Source organism: Orussus abietinus, unplaced genomic scaffold, assembly GCF_000612105.2.
Source record: "Orussus abietinus isolate OABI.00-Male unplaced genomic scaffold, Oabi_2.0 scaffold47, whole genome shotgun sequence".
Lineage (NCBI taxonomy): Eukaryota > Metazoa > Arthropoda > Insecta > Hymenoptera > Orussidae > Orussus > Orussus abietinus.
Window position 1 is genome coordinate 419,365 of NW_019396019.1, and position 17,446 is coordinate 436,810.

Genomic DNA, 17,446 nt, shown 5'->3' on the forward strand with positions numbered 1-17,446 from the left:
GGCGTGCGGCGAGCGTCGGGCGTCCCCACGCTCGGGGCGTCGCGCCGCTCGTATCTGCCGCGCGCCAAGTTGAAACAAGGAACTATCGGCCCACCAGTAGAGCGGACGCTTTCCTCCGGCGCGGACTTTGAGCGCGACGGGCGCGCGTCGAGCCTGCGAGGAAATCCGGAGGATCCGGAGCGTCTGGTCGCGTCTTCCGGCAGGGAATTACTCACCCTGACTTGGCTGGGGGCGGTGCACGTCGCGCGGCCTCCGCGGTCGACCCAGGAAAAGTGCGCTATTAGAGTGGCGCGCGGTCGCGGTTCGGGGCGCCGCAAGTGGCGCCATCGGGCGGCGGGCGCGCGAACCCGATAGCCGCCTAGACCCGCGGAACTCGCGAGGACGTTGATCCTAATCGCGCCTCCTCGCAAGCAGGGTTGAGTAAGTGAAATACCCTAGCTAATTTACGTAGCTTCTTACAGTAAATTACTAGGTGTTTTACTTAACGCATTTAACCCTTTACGTAAATTACACGAACCTGGGACTTTGTTTCCACGGCTCCCGTTCCCGATACGCTTGAAGTTCAAAACTTCCCGTGGAACGTCTGGAAAGCCGGGACGTCGAGGCCTAGGTCATTTCAATGGTTCGCTCCTACTTACGCTTATTCTTTATTCTTCTTCTCTGACTAAAATGTTTATTCACAAGTGATGTATACTGTGATCGCTTTGAAAAAGTGAGGTTACGGTCCCGCCATCTTTGTCCCGGAAGTTTTAGGTGTTTTACTTCGGTTTTACGTAAAAGAAAAAGCTTACTTAAGAGAAGGATTTTCGGGGAAAAAAAACTCGAGTCTCGCGTCACTGCCCAACCCTGCTCGCAAGCTCGCTCGGACGCGAATCGGAACCGGGCCAATTTCGGAACGGCTTGCCGCAAGATTAGACCGCTCGGCGGGGATGTCAGTACTCGTCGGAGCCGTCGAGTGCCTCGTCGCATCTCGCCGTGCGCGGCCGTCGGAGTAATGCGCCTCCTCGCGCGGACTTTTCCGCCTTTTTGGCCGCCGACTCGCGCGACTCGCGCGACTCGCGCGCGCCCCGATAAACCAGCGCCGAAGTCAATTGCGCGTAAGAGTAGCTCCGCCGAGATAAGGTTATAGCGCGTCTATGTCGACTCGGTGTGGACGTTTTTTCCACCGCGAATCTCCGGCGCTCGCCGCGCCGGGCCCCAGTGCAAGCCGGGTTTATTTAAGACTCTTACGTCGCGGTTATGCCCGCCACTGTTCGCCGTCGATATCGCAAAGTCATCCTAACTCGTGTGCCGACGCAAGGACGACGCGCGAAAGCGCGATATTCGGGCGAATCGCGCTTCCGGACTCGAACGGGATTTTGGGCCTCCAAAATGACCGGTTGGAGCAACCTGCTACTCGTTTAAGGTAATACGAAAGGGTCATTCTATATATACTTATATAACGTAAGAAATATTTATAAAACTTTCTTAAACAATTGTTCATTAATTTAAAAAACGGTTTCACATGATTCGGTGCACCGTGTTTGGAGAAAGGTTTTATAAATATTTTGACGTTTTGTATATATAGAATATCCCTTTCGTATCACCTTAAGGGCGGCTCTTGAGTTAACGAAAACTACGTATACCCTGTACACTAAAACCAGGTTCCAAAAAATGATCTTCGCAAACGTCAACCGTAAGTTTGAAGCAGGGTGAAAAGCGCGGTTCTTGTCGCGAGAAAAATTTCCCGACATTCCCCGGGTCGTGAATAACGTTGACGGGTTTCCGTCTACCCCAGAAGGCGAATTCCGAATCGACCGCCAATCTCGAAGAAAAGTTATAATTGAGAATTCGAACTGCTGACCGAAACCGAGATTAACGCATTCTGGATATGAAAATTTGCAATCCGGTGGCAAAGTCCACGCCATGCGAGACGGCGATGCCGTCACCCAAATCCGAATCGTTTCCCGATTTCAGGATTTGGTACCGTTGAGGGTACTCCATGCGATCGATAGCTCTCATAATTTTCCATTGGGATTCGCGAGAGGTTTCCAAAATGCCGAAGGGTACCCGGGACATTAATTTGAGGATTTTGCAATTTGAAACACCTTCGGAGCTGGCCGAAATCGGTGGCTTCGGTCATTACGCACCCGTTACCGGGCAGAACTGCCCGAGGGTCCTAATCTCCCGATTACCTAATATTTAACGAATACACGGATAAAAAAATGGCCATAACTCTTTCCGGATTAAACGCGCCGGGAGAAATGATTAATCGGGACAAATGATGTTCTCGGGAATACGTAACTAGGGACCTCGTCGTTTTGACCGAGGAGCAAGGAGTTCGGCAATGAACCTACCTATGAATAAATGAGTCCAGGTTTGGCTCGAATTGGCAGATCCAAGGCGAGTCGGGGAAGAATTGAGTTTCTCTTCGCGAGTTCAATTAATGCGCGATAAATATCCGGCTGCGATTATCGATATTTTCTGGGAGGGGGAGTAAAATACCGATCCCAGGTCTGCGAGAAGCTGCGCGCTATCTCGATACGGTCAAGGCTGAGAGTTTTCGAAATGTCTGAAACGACTGCCCACTCGGGGGTCATGAGGATTAGAATATAAATATTTTGCCGAGCCGACATCGGGTTAGATTGGTTTCTTCCTTTCCTTTTGCTTGCGAAACCACTCTTCCGTCGTAATTGACCGATATGCGACCGCCATTTCACTACCAATAGTGCACAACACCGTTACGCGTTGCACCTAGTGATTCGAAAAAAAAAAACACCGGAAATAAAGGAAATATAATTATCTCCACGTTGATCCGAGTCGTGGCGCCACATCCCGATCCTTCTCCGATTTACCGTCTCTTTTTATTTTCCTTTCCCTCGTACGTAAACTAGCCGTACGTTTCCAAGTACGAACGGGAACGATACGAACTTCTGGCAGGAGGACTCGTTTCGTAACTTTTTGCCCAAAACCGCAGGGGGACTATTTTTTTTCTCAGACTTTCCGATGCGATACCCGATAAAACGGCCGATACGGGTAATCGAACATCAATCTCCAGATAAAATCCTCGTTGATCACTTTCCCCGTGAACCGTGAAGTGTTCCCGTCGAACGAAGAGTCGAGGAGAGGACCTCGTAAACCACGCTGCATTCCCAAATGAGACATAAAAAGCAAAGTGATGGCCTCCTAATTCCCCTCCATCGGCTCTCTCTCCCCACCCCCCGTGTCGTCCATTTATAGATATCGCCGTCGGGCTTTCTAATCTTTTTGAAAAGATTGTGTGTGACAGCTACTGATAGCGGAAAATGGCCGCCTCAGTATCGGCAACACCTTGGAACGGGGCTTTGCTCGTAATAAATCGTCTATCATCTCGTTGAAAAGGGCACTTTTCGAGAGCGGAAGTTATCGCGAGCCGCGTGTCACGCACCTGTACGTAGATGCCGCCTATCGGCTCGTATCGCCACCTAGAGACCAGAAAAATTTTGTGTCTCTTGCCTGTGTGTGCCCTCGGGGCTCCCAGCTGATAGTGCACGGGAGGAATCTCCGACCTTGGCATGGAGAACCGGAACATCCAGGATTTGGTGGCTGGGAAGGACGTCATCGTCAGGGGGGTCCACTCCGCCTCGACCGAGGGTGAGTTCCCAGTTACTCGACAATTTTTATCACCCTTAAAATTAATTGAACTCGTAAAGTAACGGTGATACAAATCAATAAACTTTGTTTCTTAAATACCGGAGGCATTTACACCTGCAGAGTAGCTTCCTAGAGTCCGTTCCGAGGAGAGAATTATTTTTCGTTAACGCCAAATTCTGCAATCACTGGACCGTTTCTTGATATGGAGGAAAATTAAAGTGGTTTACCGTCGAGATTATATAATTAAAATCGATGCGCGTTTTTCCTTAATATCCCGACCAAAAATCGGCGCTGATAAAATATCCAACGATAACCCGGAGTCTTGGAGGGAGGATCCAAGATGGCGGCGCCACATGTACCGGTGTTACCTTAAGCAAGGTGTTACCGGCACTGGAAAATAATTGTTACGCACGTGGAGTCTGACTAGGACGGGATGGCAGCTTCATCCAAGGATGAGACACCTCAGATGGAATCGATCCCTTCCCGTTATCTCGTTTGAAAAATGCATTTAGGGTGAATCAGCGGATCCGTAAATATGGCAACCAAAATAATAAGGGAAGATTCAGGAGGAGAGGAAAAAATCTGGAAGAGATTACGACACGTAATAGACCTATGGCTAGAAGGGTCTAATCGTTTGTCATAACAGTAGGGTTAAACGCGATATGAGTACAAGCATAAAAACACGAAAGTGCGAGATTTTACAACTCCGGTTTCGTAGATTACACGAAGAGTCACCCAATGCTCCTAATCGTCCTTTCTTATTGTATTTCGGTATTTCCTTTCCGATAACGAAATCGTCCCTATCCATGGGTTCGGAACTAATTATCTTCCTGGATATCTTCTGAACAGGAGGGATTTTTGGCCACGTCACTAGTCAATATTTCTCTCGAGATATACTCGAAACAATGTCAATTTCATCTCTGAGGCAACCAGAAAATCAACATTCGGGGAACCTCGTAATATACTGTTATCGCATCTATAATCACTGGTTTCATTTTAAACTCAAGCTTGTTAAAAAAAAAAATTTTTGGAAAATTCGTCCGTGAAATAATTGATAACTTACGGATATATTTTCTGTCATGAACGCTCTTTTGGTTGTCTTTGACCGAAGGCATTGGAATGCAAAGCTCGGGAGCCTTTCTTTGGAAAACCGATCGCTCCCGCTCGTTTCTCATGCAAATGGGCCTTATTATATTTTCTGGAAACAGAAACGAGACTCAACGAGCAATGTCGCGCGTAATCAATTTCCCTCCATTCATGCCTGCACCTCTCTTTTTGTGCGGCTGCCATTATCGTACAGGTGAGAATTGGAGCCGAGTGTGTCTTTTCACAAACGCGGCGAACAGCATCGGCTTGTTTGGCGAGGGGAAACGCTACACTGTGTCATTAAATGGCTTTCAGAATAAAAAAAAAAGTACGTGCGTCCCGCTTTGGACCGTAGATCGTTCTGTCACTGCCGTTTGCAGGACAAATGTTTGTCGGCCAATTAACTGCTTTATGCAAAGAAAAATTACTAAACGCCCAGCCTTAACTATTGAGTGGACGCGAATTGCGCCACCGTTGATAACGGAAGAGAATTCCCATAATTAATAATCGGCATGCGAGCCGTTGGTAAATAATTTCCGATAATTTCCGGAACCACTGCCGCGTTTCTTTTATCCTGGTTCACCTAGAAAATGGCGGAACTCTGGACACTCCGGAGTTATTCCAATCACGGAACATGTCGGAAGGACGGGCAACGTTAATGAATATTTTACTATCTTACGCATCCGAATACCGTGCGTGTGCCAGTGCGCATTTCTGAGTGTAAGGTGAATAATGCGAACGTCTTTCGTATCATAAAGTTCCGAATGAATGAGCAATTGTTAGGTCCATTACCACCTTGCAACGTACTCGTCGTTAGATTCGAGTGTAACGGCGTGCAATGATGCCCTTGAAACGGTACTAAAAAACATTATTCGAAAGTATTATACGATGTAGAAAAATCAGCACTTCCGCGGAGATTGAAACGCGCAATTCCGATAACGATACGAGAACGTTTAAGATGAAATTTAGTCGCGTTTGATTGACTGCCGATAAGAGGGCAATTACGGGATTTACTTGATGGGTACCGTAGGGACTTTATCACTGGGTTCGCACACGCCTTGTGGTCGTCGCGACGCCGGGCGTTCCTCCAAAGCCGTCTTCTTTGGATTTCGCAGAATGCGCCTTTCTCGTTTGAATAGCGCTAGAGGTCCTGTCTTTTGCATACTCACGGGCGTGATTTATTGCGCCGACATAAAATGAAACTTCCCGCGATAAGTCGCGAGCCGATCCGCGATTCATCGTTCATCCTTCTGATGAACGTGCTTCATTGAAATCGATCGATGATTGACGATCGGTAAATGACTGCACGGGGTCGCCCGGTACCGCAAGTGAAGAGCTTTACAACGCGATTTCCACATCCCTTCGGGAGAGAAAAGTCCACGATGACAGGACATCACCCCGCAATTTACACTCCGTCAAACGTTCGAGACGAGACGGTGATAACGCGTGATAACGCGCTACCCGACTTCCCGCGCAATAATGTACAACGATTGCACCCTCGGAAATTCGACATTGTTTAAACTTAATTAAATTAATAATTAGTACAAGCATATCTGTTTCCGATACTCCGCGCCAGGTGCTCGGAACTTATTTTGGCAGAACGATTGTCTGGTTTTTTAATCGATTAGTGATAATCGGTAGATAACCGCGCGAGGCCACCTGACCGCGCAAATAAAAATGTCTGCGGCTCGATTTTCAAGCCGCTTGCAAGTGGGAGATTAGAAGGCTTTAGAAGACTCTTTTTTTTATTGAAGATAACATATTTTCGCCACGTAAAAAAAATGAAGAATCGGTGGAGAAAGGGAATTGCCGTGAACCGATCCGGATGGCTGATTCCGGTCGACCCCGCGACTTCTTTCGGGTAATGGACGTGTAATTATTTAAAATGGACACTAAGTAGACGTTCCGCGGTCGCATAGATTTCTCATTGGCCTGCTCTCATCTCGTCGTTGGATTTCTTTTTGAGGTCAGTTGACAAGACCGAGTAAAAGCGACGCTTACTATTACAGCACCGCTTGCTTACAGGGCACGCATGAAAGTAGGAGGAAGTGCATCGACGGAGAGGCTTCGGGAGCAAAGTAACGAGACATGATTCATGTTGATTATACCGCTAACGAGGCGACTAAAGTTTCAACACATTGTATAATCTGAAAAGCGAATGGCACCCTAGAATATAATTTTTTTTTTTATCAACTCCACGAACGTTTGAAAATATCGGTTTCCCCGTTCTCGAGGGGAAGCGTGAATTAAAAGTTCCCCCTTTCCATTAAATTACATTAGACGCGGAATTTTACTCGCACGTACGCTAATTGAAGTATAAATATTGCATCTGCATATAATGGTAATTAAATTGTATGGCCAATTTCCAATACCCATACGAGTCTCGTTAAGAGGACGAACCGGCTGCGTTAAACCCTCGCGGGATGCTAATATTATATGCGTATAATACATAATGGGGAATATTTCATATTTTTTCCCCGTTAACAGTTAATTCTTCTCCGAGAGGATCAGCTGTAAATCAAGGAAATCTCGATGTTACAAGCGCTCCTAGCCAGAGGCCGCGCATTACCGCATGATATACCGCGGAAAAACGAAAAGGTCCTCCGCGTAAAGCGACATACCGTTATATGCGTAATTTGCTCCGCAAGTGATGCATTACGCGAGCGAGAGACTCGCTCGTGGATCGCTCGCGAATCGCTCTCTTTCGGCGCTTTCGGTAATTCCGCCGAACACGTTTCGAGCGCATGACAAATCGAAGGTTGCACCGTGTGCATGTAGGATATGCCGTGAGTTATAATAAACTTGTAAGTCCCGAAGAGGTCACCCGATAACCCTTTCGGAGCACTCGACATCCCGGATAGGCGGCCGTTCACCAGTATTCGTTGGTCAGCGATTAACAATTACGAAGAGGTGCCGAGTTGAGCGGGTGTCAACTCCACTTTTTAATAAAAACTAAGCCCAGTCGGAATCCGTAATTTCTAGTTATTAATTCGTTGGTCAGCGATTAAAAATTACGGAGAGATGCCGAGTTAAGCGGGTCAACTCCACTTTTTAATAAAAACTAAGCGAGCTCATTGGGAATCTGTAATTTCTAATTATTAATTCGCTGGTCAGCGATTAAAAATTACGGAGAGATGCCGAGTTAAGCGGGTGTCAACTCCACTTTTTAATAAAAACCGAGCGAGCCCACTCGGAATCCGAAATTTCTAATTGATAATCCGCGAGAACGCGTCCGGCCGCGGATGAAAAATTGATGGAAACGGTGTTTCGCGAAATTGGGCTGACGTAACTTGATTCGCTCGATCATCATCTGAGGCGATGGCAACGTATATATGCATTCCTTGTATCTGCCTCTGTATGTACAATGCGTACTTCGATGTTACGTGTACAGAGAAAGAGCCCGACATCCGTCGCGCGGGCGCAAATCGTGCGAAAAATGTGAATTATGCATCGGGAATTCCTACGCAGCCGACGTATCCATATCGTTCTCCCATGATTAAGGATAATGATGTCGCCGTAAGTAGCGCCGGGTTCACGGAGGCTGGCAAAAAATGCGACATCGATCCGAAAATAATCTCAAGGCGATTAATGAGGACGCTCGGTTTGCTGCGCACTCGATTGCCGATAGCTGACCACTATTGCACTTTTGCGTTAATTTTATAGATTTCATTTTAGCTACGGTTTTCTTGCACCGAATCGTGGAAACTTACCGAGAGTGAACGTGTCTCGTTGCTTGTCTTTAACTCGCTCTACGTGCCCATAATTTTCATAGATATCGGCCATTTCGTTGCAGGAATCTCGCCTGCTTAGGCACTCCGGTAATCGATTAAAAACATAGAAATCGTTTATGTATATTCGTACAACATTTCGGGGCCATTCCACGTCGAGTGAGTAAGTCTTTTGATACCGAGAAACGGGTTTTGATTAAACGTTTAGTGGGAATTTATTAGGAATCGGGCGAATGGATTAAATGTCGATCTTAAGTGCAGATTATTAACGATACCGGAAGATTATGTAGATTGCAGAAACATTCTGGATAAGCAACTGTTGTACTTATCGTTTGTCAAAACGTTTATCATTTGGCGGGTTAGATAAAAGTGCGCTTATGTTAGTGAAAATTTAATTAATGGCAGATATCTTACAAGGATAATTGCGAAACTTTTCCAGAAAAACCCGGACAGAGGAGGCAATTAATTTATGCAATTATTGTATTTTCTTTGCCAAACCTGTAGAATATTTCTACATTTCCCAAGACGATCCCCATCCATACAGCGGTAGTTAAGATTAAGATTGTTTGCACCTAGGAAAATAAACAATATAAATTCAAGCAAAGTAATCGGCCGGTGTATCGGAAATCCTTATCGGTGTGTACCCAAGGTTTTGGGGGGTAACGGTGATAAATGAATTTTCGAATCCGTCGGGTCCCGAAAGCTGACTAATGCGTAAGTTCTCGTATCTAAACTCTATTTACCGATCGTACGTTCACTGCCGTGCTTAAGTACCGTAATATATAAATGCAAGTATCGCACCGAGACCGAAGAGAAGCGTCATGGGGAAATGTCAAATAAACGCGATAATGATAGGCATTTAGCCCAAGTCATCCGGGACTTTCGCAATTCCCAGCATTTAGAGGAGCTTAAATCAAATGTTCAACTGACCTATCACAACGGTTTTTATTCCTGCCTAGAAGCATAAAAATCGGCGACTAATTGTCGGCTACTGTTTCCATGCACCTCGACACGCATCCACCGCGACCTGTACTTAGAGGAGACGGAAAGAAGCTCGTTTCCCCGAATTGTCTCACGGAAAATGGCAAAACACCACTTTGACGACAAGAAACGGAGACGCCTTATATAATTCTGCCGAGAGACTAACGACTTTATTTATTCCACGAGGTAGAAATCCCGCGTCTACTCAGGTCTCTCAAATATCGACTCATTTTCACAAGAGTTTCGTTAAAAAAAGTGTCTACAAAAAAAATTGCATCGGACCAATATTTACAATAAAAGATGACGAGAAAATATTAAGCTATTCTGCCGAGTCGACGGCATCGAGTGACGCAACGACCTGGTATTATTATTTGGCTAGGAAGAACACCTTCCCAAGGCGTTATTCACCGTGTGTGCACCAAGGCAATCTACTTAACCTCAAACATTCGTTACCTGACGGAATATTCACGTTTCATTTGCAACTTTATGAAAAAGCGTCGTTAAAAGCGGTCGGCCCGAGGAGCGCGCCCGCTTATTACGTTATTTTTCTCCGCGTATCGCGCCGGTAATCGCCCCGCTGATTCTTCGTTGATAATTTATGCCAATAAACTTTTTCCCAATCGCCGGATCTGGAGGGGCCTATCTCATTCTCGGATTCTATCAGCGATTATGCCATTACCCGAAATAAGAACCACATCGAGTATCTAGATCCGATAGAGGCGTTGAAATCCTTCGCTTTACATAATTTTGCCATTTATAATGCAGGCACACTAATCTGTATTTTCAGCGGTAAAACGGCTAAAAATACTATATCTATCCGATATAGACCTAGTGGGTGCGAAATTGAATTATTTAGCCGCGGTTATGGACGTAATCGCTGACTGATAATTTTTAACGCACCTTTTACTCATTCCGGAGGTGGGGATTAATAGTTGGTGGAAAAACAAAGTACCTCTTACATAGTGTATACGTGCATGTTTAAAGATGAGACCTCTCCTAGGAAATAGCCGATCGTAAAGAGTCGATAGCACCTTAGTATATTATACCGGAGTATTTCTAACGTCCTCGGCCATTGTTCTTTGTATTCAAATTTTGTTGATTCGGGCTCTTCGTATCCTCGAATCGAGGCGGTATCGAATTGCGCTAAACGCCTCGTGAAATCTCACCTACGGATGAATTAATGGCATAATGAATTTTCCAAGCTAGGCAAATAATTTAACGGATAATGTGAAAAAGAAGTTATTCTCGTTCTGGGTCTCAATAAGTCGCAGCAATTTATTGCTTGATTAAATCATTTGAAAATGATATTAGTTACGAGTATGTCTAGAGATATAAAATTAAATTACCCCGCAATTGATTTAGATATTCGTCGATCGGACTCGTTCGTTATCACTGGTTCCGAAAAAATCCTACGAGATGCTTACATCTCATTACGAGGCCTGATCTCTCCGTAATCGAATAAACGCGAGTGGTCGCTCTTCGCCTTGCACCAACCCTGTTTCATAAGGCGCGTGTAAGCATTTTATAAATGCGAATTGAATCATTTAGCTCGTTTATTTCTAACGAGCACATTCCAGGGTCATCCCAGTCCCAGTGATAACACGGGTTTTCTTGCTCTAATAAATGCACGTGACTTGAAATGTCGCCGTTGTCTCGTCCAGCTCCTACCGGGTCCTCGCTCAACGACCCAAACCAACTTCTCCTCCCTTCGAACGTTCAAAAAATCTATTAAAAAAATCATTAAAAAATATTCCAAGTATCATAAATCTGCCTGACACGAAACCCTGAAATTTCCCGTGATCTCCTTAACTTCCTAAATCTTCAATCCTGGAATATAAAGAAAAAAAGTTTAATAAAAAAATCCAACCTCATTGCGATTAGTCCAGTACGAACCCTACCGAGTCATCCTAACCGTAATCTTCGAGCTTTCCCTTTTATAAATCGTTGAGGTAGCCAGGGTTTACGAGGCAGCAGCCCCTTCTCCAGATTTTCGTTTTCCCTAGCCAAGTCCTGATAGGGGCGGTCTCGAGTACAGTAGAAGGAGACTAGATTATCGGTTTAGTTTCCCCCCTCTTCCTCTGTATCCTCCTCCTCTGGAGCGCCTCCCCCTTTTCGGTCTTTCAAAACTGAAACTTCCCAAGGCGCCTGGCTTAGTGTCCACCGTGTCGAGTGTAGTGTCCACGGAGTTAACGCGCACCGAGCGTCGTCCACAGAACTCCCCGCCGATTTCCCGATACGAGAACCTCCAGTCTTGATCGGTTTACCGTCGAAGAGCTCGGTTCTACTCGCTTCCACTCGCTTCCACTCGCTCCTACTCGCTCCTACTCGCTCCTACTCGCTTCTACTAGCTTCTACTCGATTTTGAGGCGCAAATGACCAAGCTGTGACACCGACGCTTTTTCGCGGACACCCGCCGCCTGATAACCCCCTTTTACTCGTTATCATTTGTCACCATGCGATTCGACGAGCAGTTCTTCACGGTTCTTGGTGAGTCCGACATTTTTCTCACACATTTTTAAACCATCTCCTGGTTAGATCTTTTCGTTTCGTGGGACGGTCTCGTGGAAGGAAAATTTCAGGTCAGATAAGACCGATTTTTAGTTCGGGGGAGATAGGTCTCCGCTGCTCAAATCTGTTATCGATGGCCACCCGTGGGGTGTGTGAGAGTATGACAGACTAAAAAAAAAAGTGTACGATATTAGCCGGAGAAAATTGTTTTTTTTTAGGTGAAGAGGTCTGTCAGAGTAGCTTACCATTTTGGGAGCAAATTGTCAACCCTCGGCGAGCGATAGCGAGACAAGCGCGTTTATTGCTTCTTTATTCGCGCTTCGAAATGGCCGATCGCGTGCTATGAGATTCTGCCCCATTCGCGAGGGCGTACCGAGTAATGGACCCCATTTGTTCCCAATTATTGTCGACGATCATGCGCTCTTCGACGAGCGCAGCTTCGCGATTCCCAGCGAGTGGGGAGTACTCGAAGGTAATTGACGCCTTCCTAGATCTGTATTCTAAAGAAATACTTTAATTACATCGATTACCTGCAACCGATTCGACATCGGATCATTGATTAATTTTTTTAATTTGTCACTGGCATCGCGGAGCCGTTTACTTTGGCATGTCATTTCGATGCGTGTTGCAGATCTTGACGTTATTTAATGGATAATGGGTGGAATGAAACGTACTTCGATACACGGTGAATTTGTGACATTTTGCAATGCGTAGGAATGAAAAGTTTGATCAATCGGACTCCTTTATTGCGCCGGCCGATGGCGTTTAATTGAAATTATTGTTTTCCCCGCTGTATATGCATATGTGCCGTGTCGGGGGTCTAATGTCAAGAGGGCGCGAGGACAGCAGAAACGCGAAGGCCAGATCATCTGGTCTTACAGCATTAGAACTTCGAACTGTTTATTGTCGCTAAGAAAAAGCGTAAGTCGGAATTGATAATATTGATATTGCAAAGTTCTTTCCCGGGAGTACAACAAATTAACATCGTAAAATCCTGAACGCGACCCTCCTTCGGAAGGTCGTTGTCATAATAAAACGTGGAGAAGATTATCTTATCGAGCCAAAGACTTTCCTGCGCTGAACTGCAATTCTCTTTAAATACACGGGTAATTTTGCGGAAGATGTTATTGGAAAACTGTTCGCTATCCGATACGCATAACTCGAAATATTCCGCCTGCACGTGTCTTATGCACTGCATTTATTGAGAGAAAAAAAATATCGATTAAGCGGAACGCATTTGCCTCGGTGGAAAAATAGCTGCGAGTAGTAAACATCGCATTCCGCCGACGAATTATCTCCACGATTCGTTGAAATAATTATTAAAAGAAATAGTGATTTTTACCACGAAAAATCCGCGCCTGCCAGGTGAGCTCGTCGAAGTGCTGAAAATTTAGACCTGCAGTATGCACGGCTCCGATAGACCTGATAAATAATTCATGAAACCCGGTATTGCACTATCTTGGAAAATGGACACATTTAGAAAAAATGATACCTTCGTCAAAAGTGTCACGTGCACTCGAATCCGTGGGAGCCTTGGCACACATATGACGCGGGCCAATAGCTTCTCTGAAAATTCAAAAAAAAATATATTAAGCTGCTCTGGACTATTTACATATTTATTGGGACCTACTCCGACGAAACCGCCATTCTTCCTGGACAATGGTCAAACCATCGCGTCGAATCGCGTCGAGTCACCATAACTCAGCTGATTCACATCCTCGTAGAATTTGATTAATCGCACGCATAAGGTTATAAAGGTAATACCGCAATGTTGCATTCGGCTTCGCAGAAACATGACGGCTCACCGATGCCGGCACGCACCTGAAAAAAGGCGATATTTTCCATGGCTGCGATAGATTTGATTGACGCGTTTCAATTGGTCCCCGACTCATCCGGAATATTATCGCAAAGTATAAACAACGGGGATGCACATGTACCGAGAGTAACCTCAGACCCATTTAACGGGCCGAGATGCACGACGCGTCCATGCACATGTAACATGATCTCAATGGCACTGGATGTCCAGCAGATAGTGCCTCGGAAAAATTAGTCGAAATGCATTAATCAGGAATACAGGCCGACATGGATCTTGATGGATCGACGGATGAGATTAATAATCTACTGTTAACCCCTCCGTAATCGTCGTGTCAATTTCGATACGGCCGTTGAACAATTTTTGCTCCGATTTTTCGTATCCTATTTCTGTATTCAACTTATCGCCGATTATGCAACGAGCTTCTAGGCCGTGGAGAAATAACGAATGCGTTAATGTTATTAACGAGTTAGGTTGGCATGGTTAAGTAAAATGGGGGATAAAATCGAGGCGAGTCAGAAAACGGGCTGTCTGGGTAAATGTTATTAGAATGAATCAGTGCCCTGTACCGCATCGTGTACGATGATTAACTGAGAGGCGTATCGTCGAACGTGATATAGTTAAAAATAATTCACGTCCATCCAACCACGAGCCGACTCACTGATATTTGGCATCTTTTCCTGAAAGTCCCGTTTAATCGCGACTTCCTTGTCTGCGATGACGAGGAACTTCTTGAGACTGCGTGCCTTCCCGAACTCATGGGAAATTCGAACAAAATTTCTTCGATATAAAAAAAATTATTCACGTTAATTAAGTTGAATCGGCTGTTAAATCGATGCGGCAGTTTCTGCGATTGTCGGCGGCGAAAGGCGGCTGCCAATATCCTCGGTGAAATTTGCCGATTACGTCGGTACAGTTGTCTGGCGATTTAGCATAAATTGAACCGAAGGCCTCTGCATTTAGCCTTGACTCTAAAGCATAAAGGGATTAAAATCCAAATCCGATCAAACTGGACTCAGCTGGACAGCACTGACCTCGACAGCTCCTCGAGACGCTCCGAAATGGCGCTCTAAGATGTACTTTCTCGAGATAAAAGAAATTAACCGCCAGCCGATACACGCAATTTCTCGCAATTATCTGGTAAAACGTAATTATAATTACCCCCCAGAAGAAAAAATGATTCCCAGGGAAAAAGAAAGGCAGAGCACGTCCAAGTCAGCTCGTGGACACGTGAAGCTTAAATATCAGTGTAACTCTTCTAATCTAAGAACTTATCGAGACCGATAGACGATGAACGAGAATTCTTGAAAATTTTCGGCCGACCGGATGCGGTCGAAATAATCTCTACCAGAATTCTTGGATTTTTTCTTCCTCTTATTAGTATCCAATTAAACAATATTAATCCACCGGGCAGTCTCTTGATAATTCTTGGCAACATTTTTTCTGGTCACGTTAACGAGAAGACTCGTAACTTGATCCTCGATTTGGCTAGGTCTTATGCCATGACTCCGGCAGACATATGGAACTGATAAGGACTAACATTAATATCCAATTAAAATTAAATCCGGGACGGGGACCTGCCCGAAAGATGACTCTGTAGATGATTGACGGAGAACTTAACGCACATCCGTAATGGGGAAGAAATTCAGTCCGACCATGAGAGGAGATTACGAAGTGATATCGACTTCGCTTCCTCCTCTTATCAGCGCCCATTACCAAAAATGTTCCGTGCAATCGCGGTACCGAATCCGCGACTGTACGCGTGTATGCACACGGGTCATCTTCCGATGCGTGCAATTGATGTACCCGTCGTTCGAACGCGTGTTCATACGCTTCTTGCCGAACAATGTTGCAGTAAATCTCGGTGCATCAAGTCGCTGGAGACAATCACCTGCCTCTTCGAACCTTATTCGACTTTCTCCTTTCTCGTTACCGGAGGCATATTTCCCTGTAAGTCCATTTCACGAAATTCGCAAGTCTGAAGATTCTCCCAAATCACGAGGTCGTACTTCTTGTTTAATTTTAGTGATTTATTTCTTTTTTGGATAATAGAAGTGGGGAACGGCGGCCATGTTGCCTCTTACCTGGATTTGTTGGGGACTCTCCTTTACGGCCCGTGGCAACATTTCGGGCTAGATAACGATTATTGAAAACATCCCTTGACAACACGACCGAATGCATGAATCATTTGCGCTTGTCTCATTGTCTGTCAGCAGGAATAAGAGTATTCGTGCTCCGCTGTTTATCGCAAAACTGACTCATTGGCCAGCTACCGCTTTGTTATGCATCGTACTTCCACCACGCGTCAATACTCGTTGTTCGGACCAAACTCAGAATTGAGTCGAGCCTTTGTTAAGATCGCTCGTAATCACCGGTAATGAGGCTGTAATTAACGAGAGTCGCATGTCCACCGAGTACCTGGTAAGAAAAAAAAAAGGAAACGATACAATGGATCCGCGGCTTTCTTTACTCATGGCGAATTAATCCAAACTGTCACTAAACCGGTCATGAAAGTTCTAAAAAAATGTTTTATTTAAGAAATAATTTTTTCCCATCGATTGGGGATTATAGAAATACGTTCATCTAGAAATGTCTTCTTCGAATACTTCTGCAAGGCCACTCGATGGCCACTCATCATAGCCATAAGTATGAACAGACAATTCTAGTTGAACGTAAGAAGCACGCGCGGAGTCATCATTTATGTAGGCCTCCATTTTTATTACCTCTGCGGTAAGAAATGGAAAGTGTCGAGATGCGTTTTCCCATCCGAGCCTCTCGGGAACTCTCTTTGAACAACGAAAACAAAAGTCGAGCCTCGGTGTAGTAACTGCGTTATTAGTCGGAGAGTAAATAATTTGGGGACGAGATACGAGGATAGTCGACCTCCTCGGTCACGGTATCTCCGGCTAATGATGAAATTTCTGATGAAATTTCTCCGCTGTGACCAGTAAAAAGTCGAAAATCAACGTACCGCTCGGGGTGCAATTTATACAAAATTTATTTCACGAGTTATCGGCGTTACCCGTTAATAATCGGAAAATGCACTTCAAAGGTAGCAGGTGGCGTATCGTATGGTTCGCTATTTTTATCATTTAACAAGGAATAAATAAAAGTCCCTTTTAAGTGCATCGAAAAATCGCGTTGACATCGAAAATTGACGTCCACCGAGAAATTGCGACTCCCTCGATTAATTTCTCCCCGTGGACGGATACCTCCTCTTAAGGCAGCGCGACGGTCAAAAACCGGTCCTTTTGAGGCACTTTGAGAGCAAAAAGGAAGATCGCTTCCTGATTGGCTCAAAGCCAACATCACCGCGAGCAGTTTTCCCAGATGCGAAAATTACCGGAGTTAAACCTCGGAATTACAAAATTGCGATCCGAAGGTAACATTCCCCGTAAGGCGCAGGTCAGGTCTGGCCTCGACGAGTTTCTGGAGGATCGGCTCGCGGATATTATTCGGAGACCTTTCTTTTTTTTTTACATAACATTAACGTCGCCAGAATTTTCAACGAGTCAAAGAGGAGAGAAAAATTCGATACAATTACCGCGTGCGATTGAAACGCAACATTTCAGTTTACACGGAGGGTCTCGGCTCGGCTCGGGGAACAAGTTCCGCGACTCACTTTCCATTCATGGTTGCTTTCGATTTGCGGACTGCTTGGATCAAAATCAGATTAAATAAAAGGCGGAAAAGTATTCCGTATCGGAAGCGAAGCGGT

General features: G+C 45.3%; 1 protein-coding gene across 10 annotated transcripts in view; it reads left to right on the forward strand.

Moving 5' to 3' along the window:
- The first annotated feature begins 318 nt into the window (after window positions 1-318).
- The window catches only part of LOC105695304 (hepatocyte nuclear factor 4-gamma), a 35,781-nt gene continuing 18,653 nt past the window's right edge, over window positions 319-17,446 (forward strand). The window contains exons 1-3 of one of the 10 annotated variants that reach the window (XM_012416756.2): window positions 319-622; window positions 748-1,405; window positions 1,568-3,612. In XM_012416756.2, coding sequence (XP_012272179.1) covers window positions 3,534-3,612 — 79 coding nt within the window. In that variant the 5' untranslated portion in view covers window positions 319-622; window positions 748-1,405; window positions 1,568-3,533. Of the gene's footprint in view, window positions 1,406-1,567; window positions 3,613-11,543; window positions 11,895-17,446 lie in introns of those variants that run through there. The other 9 variants (XM_012416755.2, XM_012416757.2, XM_012416759.2 and 6 more) reach the window with 9 other exon arrangements.